The sequence below is a fragment of the Poecilia mexicana genome, unplaced genomic scaffold (assembly GCF_051168715.1).
Source record: "Poecilia mexicana isolate PSO_F unplaced genomic scaffold, ASM5116871v1 scaffold_7, whole genome shotgun sequence".
Taxonomy (NCBI): Eukaryota; Metazoa; Chordata; class Actinopteri; order Cyprinodontiformes; family Poeciliidae; genus Poecilia; species Poecilia mexicana.
Window position 1 is genome coordinate 2482517 of NW_028263376.1, and position 12162 is coordinate 2494678.

A 12162-nucleotide genomic window follows, 5' to 3' on the forward strand; every position below is an offset into this window, starting at 1 on the left:
AGAGGCGAACTAGCCCATCCAGATCCTCCTTTCCGGTTGTGGTAATGAGCCTTTCTCTGCTGCGCCGGGTCAGAAAGTCAAGCATCAGATGAGGAGCTGCATCACTGGCTGCTTATTTGTCAGCAGGGAAGCAGCAGCTCTCCACTCTCTGATCAAATCGAATCTCCTCTTTATATATTTAGTAAAAGGCCTTCTACAATCTTTCTGGCACTAAAAATAGATGGTAAAACAAGTAAGTGGGTCACAGCTATATAAATATTCTGATTCCACTGATTTCAAATGAAAAACTAATTAAATTTTTTTTTGTTTCAAAGCATAAAAATCGGAATGATCTAATAGAAGATGGTACATAAAATAGAGAGAATAACTGGATTTGTTTGTATGCAGCTGTACTGTAACACACCTCCACTGCTGAGATCCATCTGTGGGTTCCTGGGAAAATTTAAAAAAAATCAGCACAAGCAGGTTGGATTTCGGAGAGGATTCTTATGCCACCACTTCCTGTGCAACAGTAATCAAAGGGGGAGGGGTGAGGATGTAATGAGATTGCTACGCGCAGCAGACTGCCATCAGGACGCCGCGCACGTCTCAGTCTGTAAACCGTGACATTAACGAAACAAGCTGCACAAAACGAGGCAGGGGGTTTAATACCAAAATGTTTTATTAGAAAATAGTTTACAGTTAAATTCCAAAACACACAGAGCAGAGCGGGTTAAATGGGATTTATCTGTTGTGATCTCCTGTTGGATTTCTGTTCCAGCAAACCAATTTAACCAAATAAAATTTTAAATTATTTACTAGAGCAGATGGACTGGGATTGTCTTACCTGGAGAGTGGAAGTAAATGATTCAGGTAAGAATATAGAGGGAGTCTTAAAGTACTTCATTTCTGTACATTATCAAAACAAACCAGCATTTTTTATTATGATTATTATTTGAAGTTTTTATTTTGGTTTCAGTAAAGTTTCAACTGAAATAAAACTGTTTTGGTTGTGGTGAAGGATTTCTGTGTCTTTATGAGGAATAAAAGACTAAAAGTTGTCTGCTAGGTCCATGATCCTCTTCCTCTCTGCCTCTTTGAACTCGTCACTCTTTCCATCTCCGATGCTCTCTGCGTACTCTGCAAAAGACCAAAGAAAACCCGGGGATTAGTTGGTTTGACAGCACAGGCTCTGCTGGTTGACTTTTAATCAGAATATCTCTAAGACCAGAAAAACCGACGGACCCGCTCTGTGCACCGAGCCGAAGAACGGCCAGGATTTTTAAAATGTGAAGATCCCAGACTTTGAGGTTAGACTTCTGCAGACAGATCTTTCGTGACTTGCTTGTAAAACACAAGGAAGCAGAGATGAAAGCTTTTATTCTTTTAACATTCTAAGAAATCAGAGTTGAACGGTGGATAAATCAGGTTGTGATTTGATAATAAAGTGTCTACATAAAAAAACTAAAGAAATTCTTCACAGTTCTTCAATAACCAAGTAAAAAACAAACAATGTTTGGACTTTTCATTTCTGTAACTTGTAATCAACCCCAACATAATGAGGACACAAAGTCCAGTTTCCTCTCTTCCCATGTGTGACACCATACCGATCAAAACACGACGAACTGAAGGAGATTTTGTGGAACATCAAATCCTGTCGTGTGTGACTTATAATGTAATTTCATTATGAATAGTGTGTATGTGTAACAGGATGAAGGTTGAGCAATTCAGTGTTATACTTCATAGTATGAGTGTTGCTTTGGATGCGTTTCCATTCTGAATATTGTGTGAAATGGTGTGAAATTCAGCGTCATACTGTGTAACTATAACTCTTTCTGTGATGTCACATTATGTCTAAGTTTATTCCATCTCTGAATGTGATGGCATAAAGTCCTGTCATCTACAAAGTACATTCCAAAAATGTTTAAGATGATGAAAATATTCAATATTTTGGTCAGGAACTTCAGAACGTACAACTCAAATTGTAGAATTAAAATGGAATGAAGCTCAAAGATAATCAAAGCCACTATTTAGTTTCTTGGAAACTTTGTATACTTTCAGGGTTTCCCTCAGAAAACTTGCTAAGCCCGGTGGTCGGGGCGTCGAGGTGGTCCACCGTGTTTTTGTATTAAAAGATGTTAAGTTGACAGGAAATATTAAAGTATTACTGTGTAATTATGTGTTACAGGAAAAGATCTCCAGTGAAATGCTATTTAAACCTGCAACTAGTCTAAAAACAACAAATTTGCACTTCTGTTTAATCCAAATTAAGTCAGCAGCTCCATCAGGCCCCCAAGAACTTCAGGGGCCCCGTAAATGCTAATATTTTAAAACAGACCACAGATACATGAATGTAACACTTGTTTATTGAGATGATCAATGCTGTTAAATTTGATTCAATTTCAGCATATATAGATTAAAAGATTTTAAATTGTTTAACATTTAAATGCAACATTTTAAGGAGCTGGCAAGTTTACTTTGTAAAAGTTCAAAGAACAATATTCAGATTGTTTTGTTACCATAGCAACAATCTGATGCTGTGAGTTTAATCTTTGAATTTACAAATCCAAATTAGTAAACTGCGATTATAACTTATTGCTTTTTAAGCTGGCCAATTAAACTACTCCCTTCTCCCATATTTCACTAAATCTAACACAGAAGCTGTTAGAGCTGCTGATGATTTTAGCAGCTGGAGGGGCCCCTAAGTCAAAGTCTGCAAGGCCTCATGCAGCCTTGGACCGGCCCTGCATGACGAGTAAATCCGCTGCACTGCGCAGAGATGCGCAACAAACGGGAGATTTGGCTTTAGTAGTTGTTCCATTTCGTGTCTGTTGAGTTTTAATTGTCACAGAAACTATTCTGGTTGGTCGAATTTATGGGACTCGACCGTGTCCGACGGTCACGAGTTTCTCAGATCTTTGTGCGGCCGCACGCATTAACTGTAAGTAGACAACGCATTTGATATGGTTTGATGCATTGTGTAACTGGAAAAATAATACTAAAAATAATAATAAAATAATATAAAATCAGCGTGATGCGTGACTCCGAGGAGAGCGTTAAAGCTCCTCACCGGGCTGAACCTGCACGATCAGGTTAGCGCTGCTCGTTATCCACAAACGCTCCGGCCAACCGGGACCACAGACATGAACTTTACAGGGACGACAGACACAGACAGATGCAGCGTGTTGAGATGTAAACGCCGCAGATAGTTGTTCATTCACAAAGATAAATCATTCTCACCGCTCCACAATGCGCACCTCTGAATTCGCTACAACTTATTCCTGCGGTTCACATTGAGCTGCGCAACCAGAGCTAACGCGGCGGGTTTTAAACTCTTACCTAGAGTTCTCCAAAGGATCATAATTCCTCACTAAGTTGATGTAAATATCCATACAGGTCAGCCTGTGTTCAGTTTGAGTGGAAGGAGGTGCACACGATCCCGCTGAGGTGTGATTGGTCTACGCTGTCGGGTTTAAATGCATAAACTATAAACCTATCTTTAAGGATAAATCTGCTCTGCTACTGAAATGCTCAGAGCAACAGAGACGCTTGCAGCCCGGCTTGAAAAAAAAAAAAAAAACTCGATTTTATTTTTCTATTTATTTTTCTTGAAACGTAAACAAGCAACGCTTAGCCTGGCGGCGAGGCTAGTAAAGCATGGCGGGCCGCCAGGCTTATAATACACTGGGGGAAACCCTGTACTACAAACACCAATTTTATCAATTAAAAAATACGTTCTTAAAGAATAAATGTTGTGGTCATATGACCTCCATAATCATAGGGTAGACTGCTGGCCTATCAGATGCCCATTCACACAAAGCGTCAACAGGTAATTAGATTACATTTGTTGTTTTAGTGCTAATGGGTCATGGAAAGCTCTAAGGTCATTTCCAAGTGAGACTTCAGGTCTATACAAGAGATTTATGTTTTGAAGTGTAAAGTCTTCACTTAGATTTTGTTTTGTGAAAACAATCAATGAGAAATTGGGCAGTAAATTAAATTACTAAATAATCAAGTATTTCTAGGAAGAAAAAAAGGTTCTTTTTGTTTAACCAATTAAAATAATTAGGTAATCAGATTTAAAATATCCAATAACATGAATATGACAAACAGCAAAAAGTTTGGAATATAGCAGAAATGAACAGATAAAAATAACCAGCTGACTTTAATATTTTTCTTCACAGAGGGAACACAAAGAAGAATCAAGGTCATGCACTATCAATCAGTCAGTTTTTCAACCACCTGATTCCTCGTTTTGTCTTTTTCAGACACCAAAGTGACATCTTACTGCTGCTTCTTTTAGTAATAAAAGAGCAGTGCTCAGTTTGTCAAAAATCTGAGAATGAATTACCTGCAGGCAAATAAAGATCAGATTAAAAATTTAGATAGAGGTACAAAAAAGTGTTTTTCAATTTGTATTCTTGTGTTTGTTTTATGCCTCTGCCACTTTGACTTTGAACAAATTCATCCTGGAGTATGCTTGAAAGAAAACTTAAACTGACCACAGGAGGGTCTCCAAGGCAATTCCTCTATTTGACATCACAAATCATCTTCAAATAATGACAAATCTGTATTTTTAACAGAGGTAGATCAGTTCCTGTAGCTTCAATTTGGGTAATTTGAACACTTTTATATTTTGTGGCATTAAGAAAAGGAGCAAAACTAATACATAGCAGCTTTCTGTGAATATTTCATCTGTTTATTGTTCTGCGTCTGAGCCTTCTTCCCTGTTAACGTAACTTACCTCAGCATCAAATCAAAATCAAATTTTATTTGTATAGCACATTTCAGCAGCAAGGCATTTCAAAGTGCTTTACATCAGTGGTCCCCAACCCCCGGTCCACGGACCAATTGGTACCGGGCCGCGCAAGAAGTAATTAAATATTTACGTTTTATGTATTATAAAAGTCTGGAGGATCTTTTATTTTGAAAATCCTTTAACCGGATTCTCTCGGTTACTTGCGCGCCAACATTGAGCCCACAAGCAGCAAAATGAGTAAGAAACAGATCAGATGTCTTTGGAAAGTTTCTTTGCAAAGGGGAAAAGGCCCAGAGAAGAGACAGGAGGATGGATTTATCCCGGACCGGTAGGTGAGTCAAACATTACAAACCCGCTCTGTGTAACATGAGGCGACCGGCTGCTAATGAGGCAATGAAGCTTCAAACTGCTTCACCTCGTAGAGACCAAGCAGGCTGTGGATATAAGCAACACTTTGGGTGTCATTGTCTCCATCACTCCCTGATGGGACCGTCTCGTTGCAGAGAAACAAGCTCAGGGCTCCGTTAGTCATTATCGTGAGTTAAAATGTTCACGAAAGAAAAATGTTCATTTTTGTGGTGCATCTGTATCTTATTTTGAAGGGATATGTAAACGTTACCATAGCGACCAGAGTCGTTTGGGCAGTGGAGAGGAGATGAGTAGAGCTTGTGAGTCTTAAGTCTGGTTTAGACGGAAAGATTTAAGGATTGTCGGCCGATTCTCCAAACCTCACGAACCGATTCCAGAGGATAATCCAGTAAAACCCCCAACATCGCATACGGGAATTTAGAATGACCAAATACGGATGACGATGTAGAAGCAATAGTGATAGTTTGTGGAGTCATTTTAAGAGATAAAAGACGAAGAAAAAGAAAAGGCGGTGATAAAAGACGACGGGAGCAGCTGCTCTATTTGCTGCACTATGATTTGGAGGTGACTACTTTTTCATAGTTAACATTTTTAACTGAATAAACATAATAAACATATATAACAATGACCTTTACATATAATAATAAACATTTCCACATATCATCTCCGATATCCACCGGACTCTCAGTTGCTCGATATGTCAGCTGTTTGGGATTCCCCTCTGTTCTGACGTCACCGCGTCACCTGCTGTCACATTCAGCAGGTTGTATTCTCGTTCCCAGTCAGGGAAAACCCCACAGGCTGCGATAAAAGGGCCAAGACAACCCAAATTGGGTTTATTCAGGATTTAGCCGCAACAAAATTTCCAAGTCTTGACCGGTCCACGGTAATAAAAAGGTTGGGGACCACTGCTTTACATCATTAAAGACAAAAACACAGAGTCATGCAACATTGAATAAACAATCAAAAACATTAATTTCTTTCCGAGTCACAGTTCTGCCCTTCAAATCGGCAACCTAACCACATCCTGACTGTCATTCTAGAACCCAGAAACAGGTCCTGCTACATTCTGCAGTGCTGCTGAACATTTCCACTGTTTTCTTCATTTTGTGTTTCTGCCTCCCACACAAGGCCTTTGAGACCGCTCGACGGTCGATTTGTGAGTCTAATGTGCAGAAAGAGGAAGTTGCAGCTGCCGCAGCCCCGGTGGAATCCGCGCATCCGCTCTGCCTCTGAAGGAGGGATTACACATTAAACCCAGAGACAGAGAGATGGAAGAAGAAGAAAAAAACTGTTTTTCTCTGGGAGACATTGCAGAGACAATAGAATAAAGGGAGCTTTCCTGACTAAAGCCAACAGGGTTTAGGAGAACGAGGAACTGCTGTCATTTTGTATTTGTTTTTTCGCCCTGCAGGCAGAGATGCTTTTATACATTGTAAGGCTGTAAATAAAAGATAATGGCAGATGAAATGGGACTAAGAAAAGACTTTACAGATATTGGGAACACATAATACTGGGCTTTTTTTTAATGTTAAGGAAAGCATGATGAAATATTCACTGCAGTAAGGGTATTTCAGACTATTTCAATGGTGGAGGAAACTCACTTTTCTGCCCGTAATCTCGTTTGCTTGGTCACTACCCAGAGTTGGTGACCATAGATCAGGTTGAGGACAAAGATATACTGTTCAATCTCTTTACCGATCAGATTGACCAACAAGAAACTATTTAAACTGTATTTTGGGCCATGAAATAAATGACTGGCTAACTTCTTTCAGTGGAATCACTTCAGAAAGTCCAACTGAACTCACAAGGTTGCTTGAAAAGAACACCTTCTGTATGACTGAGGATCTTAAGGTGTAAGATTCAGTTGCTCCAAAGACGACCCACAACACCCAAAAACGTCCAACGAATACCAAGGCGTCCCAATCCAGGAAGTTCTCTGCTAATTTTGCTGCTACTTGTGCAGAACTCACTGCATTGGGTGCCACAGCTGAGCATCAGCATTGAGAGTGAGGTGAAGATTTTTAGGCAAAGACAGAAATTCTGCAGGAACTACAGGCATGGATAGCAGAAGATTGGTTCAATTGATTTCTTCTGATGAATCCCACGTTTGATCATTTGGACAAGGGAGAAAGGTTTAGTCGTGTCAAACTGCGTCATCACTGCAACATCCTGAATGATGCACATAGAAAGGGCTTAGTCAAAGTTCTGCTCCCAAACTCTGCCACAAATAAAGTGTGGGATTAAAATGTTGTCCAAGAGCAGCTTCTTTCAACAACCTAGAAGCAACTCAGTCATAACTGATGGATTTTCCAGTATGAGGGACCATTGTGCGAAAATGCAAAACGGCAATGATAAGTGGCAACAGAATGGTGAATCTGTAGAGTTGCAGTCAGAAAACTCCTTAGATAACCTGTGGTTACCTCCCAAAATGCTCTCCTCCCAAACCAGCCATGTTCAGTTCGCTTTGATCCAGTCCATTTGCCTATGAAGTCTGGTTCATGTGAATACGCAACCAAACTCTGATACGGACTGGTCCACCTGAAAACCTCGGTCTAGGGTTAGTGAACTCTAGAGCAGTTCGGATGAACGCGTTGATGTAAGTGAACTGGAGTCCGCTCCAAAAGCGAAAGAGGACTATAACGCAGGGCATTCTGGGTAAATACAACCAAAACAAACAGTAGTGTTTAGCAATAATGGCAGAAATGGTTCCTGGTATTTTCCCAACGACAGAGAAACCTTACAACATCTAAAATCTGAAGCCACTCTATTTTTTTTTTTACATTTCATGAAGAAGGAAGTTGAGCTCATTATCTTCTTCTGAGGTTTTCATTTTTCCTTCAGAGGTTCTTGGTGCAGTGCCCCCAAGTCAAGGAGGAAAACAGTTTTTCAAACAATTTGGTTCCTTTGACACAATGTAGTGTGAAAGAAAACCACAGCAGCTGACTGGGGACCAAATGTTGCAATTTTGGTCCCCAATCGAACAGAGTCGTACTATCAGTTATGAATGTCAATCAGGACTTAATCCAGCATATGAGAATAAAATGACAGCTAGGAGAAACATTAGTGCTGTGACTTTTCAATAAATTGGATGCAGTTGCTAATAATTTCAAAACTGATACAAATCTGTCAATTGACCATATAAATAAAAGTCACAACAAACATTTCTGTCACTTCCTAAACGTTTTTCCATAACTGTAGATAAAATTTAATTTCCATCCAAACTGGACCAAACTGTAGAATTGTTATCTTAACCTGTAGAACCCAAACCGACTCAATCACTGGTGACTGCTCATCATTACCGTCGACAAGAAAAAAGCAGCTCACTATTCTGTCTAAAATAAAACAAATACTTTTCAGGCATACATTTTCCCCCACATAGGCATATTAAATGACATTTAAAGAGTCGGGCTCCAATTGGAGATGTTGGAGGTTTTAATTTCAAGCATAACCTTTAAAAAAGCAGCAAAGAAAAAAAAACAGGAAGCAGAGCTGCTGGGAATGTCATGGGCTTCCTGAGAAGTTCTCAGGTCAGAAGGCTAACAGTGACAGCCACTGACGCCAGAAGATGGAGGTCGCTGTATCATTTAATGTTCAGAGGAGAATTAAATTATGACCTGCCACCATCATCAAAACTAAGATATGAAAGTGGAGGCAGCAGTACTTAAATGAACAATCCTGAAGGGTTGGATTAAAGGGTTAATGAAAAAAAAAACAGAAAATCAGGTTTACATATCTTGAAGAAATAGTTATGTGATTACTTTTAAATATCAATCACATGTTGATTAACATCAACATGTTTTGTTAATGCTTCTATTAAATTTCTTCCACTGTAGGCTGGCTTAGCATAATGCTGGTCTTATTCACATAACCTTCACTATCGATGTAAGGGTTATAAATATCCATAATTATACATTAGTATTAGAAATGAATACCTTAGAATGAATTAATGCCTTAGAATTAGAAATGTCAGAGCATTTTTTTATTTTTGACTTGTGGAAATTTTTTTAAACATTTTTTATTTACTTTAAAACCATGATCAATCCTTTTTTTTTACATCAACAAGTAATGAACCATAAATAGATGCTCATTTCATATGTCAGTCAGTTTTATTTTAATAGACCATTCCCGCAACAAGGCAGTTCAAAGTGCCACAAAAACAAAAAGCCATAAAAAAAAAATCATATGGTCACCAATTTAAGAACAAATGGTGACACATTTTATTGAGTGCCACCATCAATACACGTCATATATTAATGTATATATTAACAATATTCCATTAATTATGTTTTAAAGGCATCTCTAAACAGGTGGGTTTTAGTCTTGGTTTCGGACGTTGAATGCCAACAACATAATTAACATAGACATGAGAAATTTATTGATTTGGATTTTGACATAGATTTGACAGACTTAGAATCCAGAGTTAGAATTTGATTTTCTGTTTTTTTCCCTTCAGTGGCCCTAACCCTCTTCTGTATGGATTAGGGCCACACAGGGCCAAAAATGGCTGAACTTTAAGGCTAACTGAGCCCTAAATGCAGCTAGGGAGACAGAAGGAGAAAGTCGATAAAATCTTGAGGATCCACAGTAGGGCTGTTGTAAACGAATATTTTAGTAATCGAGTAATCTATCGATTATTCTTACGATTAATCGAGTAATCGGATAAAAAAAATTATAAAATGAAATATTGGTAAATCTGGCATAATACCGGTGTTACTATCAGATATCAATGTCAGTCCAATTTTTCATATTTGAGCATCCCTAACAGTTGCTTTTTTGTAGCTTAGAAAACTAACCTGTAACAATAATAGCTCACTTTCTAAGTTAACCAGAAGAAAAGTTATAGAAAAATCTGAAATTATATTGAATTTAATAACAAAGAGGCAGGCTCACAAATATGCTTATAAAAAATGTCTACAATCCAGTTTTTAGTTTATGTATTCATCTTCAGTGAGTTTAATAGATTAATTAAACTCACCTTGCCACCCAACCTGTCACGCTTTGGGTTTGAAAATACGGGAAATGCCGCCTGGAGTGGGAGGAGAGGGCGAATGAACGAACGTAAGATGGAGGGGAGGAAATAGACCAGCGGACTGACGAACCGTTAGACCGGGGGACGAACACGGGGGGAAGCAATACGGGATATTTACGACACCTTCACTGGTCACACTCAGAAACTCATCTACCAGCCATGTACGATGCGCTCCGCCACCCGTTTCTTCAGACCGGGATATGAAATTTATTGTGCGGTTCGTCGGTAAAGCTACATTTACACGGTAAGCATCAGCTACTCAGCCGCCCGCCCTGTTCAGGCTATCCGCTCACCTCAGCGCTCTTCCCGCCGTTCGCTTTCAACCAGAAGCCCCGGAGGAGAAATGCTGCCGTACTCCAGGCATTCCCCAGTCATTTTAAGGATGCTTATTGGTTCCCCAAAAACGATAAAAAGTCGGGCATTATCATCAATCAATAAAATCCCCACGGACCAATCTTGAAGATTGGACTTTATGCCGCTGAGACTTAGCTTTTGTCAACAACTCAGAGGCGGAAGTGAGAGCTCCGCGCAACGCAAATGAAGTCCCGGCCGGAACACGGTGCGCTAACTAATAAAACATAAATTAACGAAGCTTCGAGGCAGGTAAATTTTCCTCGAGGAATTTTAGTAATCGAGGTACTCGAATCATTCGAGGAATCGTTTCAGCCCTAATCCACAGCATCTTGTAGGCACCCGCCTGCAACTGTGAACCCGTTTCTGCATCTCTGTCTATGAAAGGCACTGCAGTTAGCCATACACACAGGAAGGTCAGAGACTCTACGACTCTTCAACTTTTCTTCAACACATCGCTGCCCTCTCCCTGCTGTCACCACGGCAACACGGCTGAGGACAATGCAGCGCAGAGCGTTGCCATTACTCAGGTCAGTGACTAGGACTGATCCGCAACAAATACGAGTGGGATCGCTTCCAGGAAGGGGACGCGGTGCACAGGCTTTGACTGCGGCTGCAGGTGGAGCAACACAAGTCATTCAAAACACAGACATGCAAGAACGAAGCTGCACCAACACAGCTACAGCAGGGACAGTAACTAGAGACGATCTGGTGGGAGAGTGTTGAGATCTATGAGCTATAAAGTCATAAATTCTGTTTGTGCTTTTAAGAAACAGATTCTCTAAAAAATAACACAATAAGATCTTTAAAGTACAGCCATTAGACATAGTAGTTAAATACAAAAGGTACTATCTAAAATAGCAGTTTTGTCAAAGGTAAAATCAGATTTACATTTCATAAACTAAAACGGAAAAACTTGTGTTACGAGGCTGTTTCACATTTCCTCAGTTTCCTTGGAGACATTAATTCAGACAGCATCAATTCATGAAAATATCAAAACTTTGATGCAAAGATGACACAAATCAGGCCACAGCATGACACTTCCACCATCATGGCTACAGAAGCTGTTCCACACAGCTCATGAAGCCAAACGACAACTTGTCTTTTTTTTTTTTTTTTTTTAATTGGTTGCTCAAGATCCACTTTTCTGTTTGAAAGCAGAACTGCTTTCAGTAGTACTCTGTAGATTTCCCTGCCTTTTAATAAACGGTATGGCTTTAAAGCCCAGTGAGTTGAAACATTAGGCCTGTCACCACAACAAATTTTGCTGGATGATAAATTGTCCGAGAAATTTTTGAGATAAATGATGTTGTTGTTTTTAGACCATTTTTAAGTAACATATTGACAATGGCAACATCATGCAATTTTGTTCTCTCTCAAAAGACCAATGAAACTTTTATTTTGTGCAGGACTTGCAACACTAGAACTGGAAGACATTTTAATATCCAAAATTACAAAACAATACAACATAAATACAAGCCACTTAAACCCACTTCACAATGTTTTTGCCCTGACATTCCTCTTACGACAATCATAGAACATCCAACGTTCTAAGATTGTCACTTGTGATAACCGATCATCCCGTAGTGTGTGGTGTGTTACGACTGATCGGGTCCAGTCGGTAGAACGTCGGGACCGCGCCGATCTAAATCAGGCATATTCAACATGTTGG

The 12162-nt window shown here is 39.5% G+C and overlaps 1 protein-coding gene across 1 annotated transcript in view; it reads right to left on the reverse strand.

Annotated features, from left to right (window-relative positions):
• Positions 1 to 643: 643 nt before the first annotated feature.
• ctnnbl1 (catenin, beta like 1) overlaps positions 644 to 12162 on the reverse strand; it is a 100895-nt gene continuing 89376 nt past the window's right edge. The window contains exon 16 of the mRNA XM_088006877.1: positions 644 to 1119. Within this exon, the coding sequence (XP_087863003.1) occupies positions 1031 to 1119 (89 nt within the window). The 3' untranslated portion in view covers positions 644 to 1030. The remainder of the gene's footprint in view (positions 1120 to 12162) is intronic.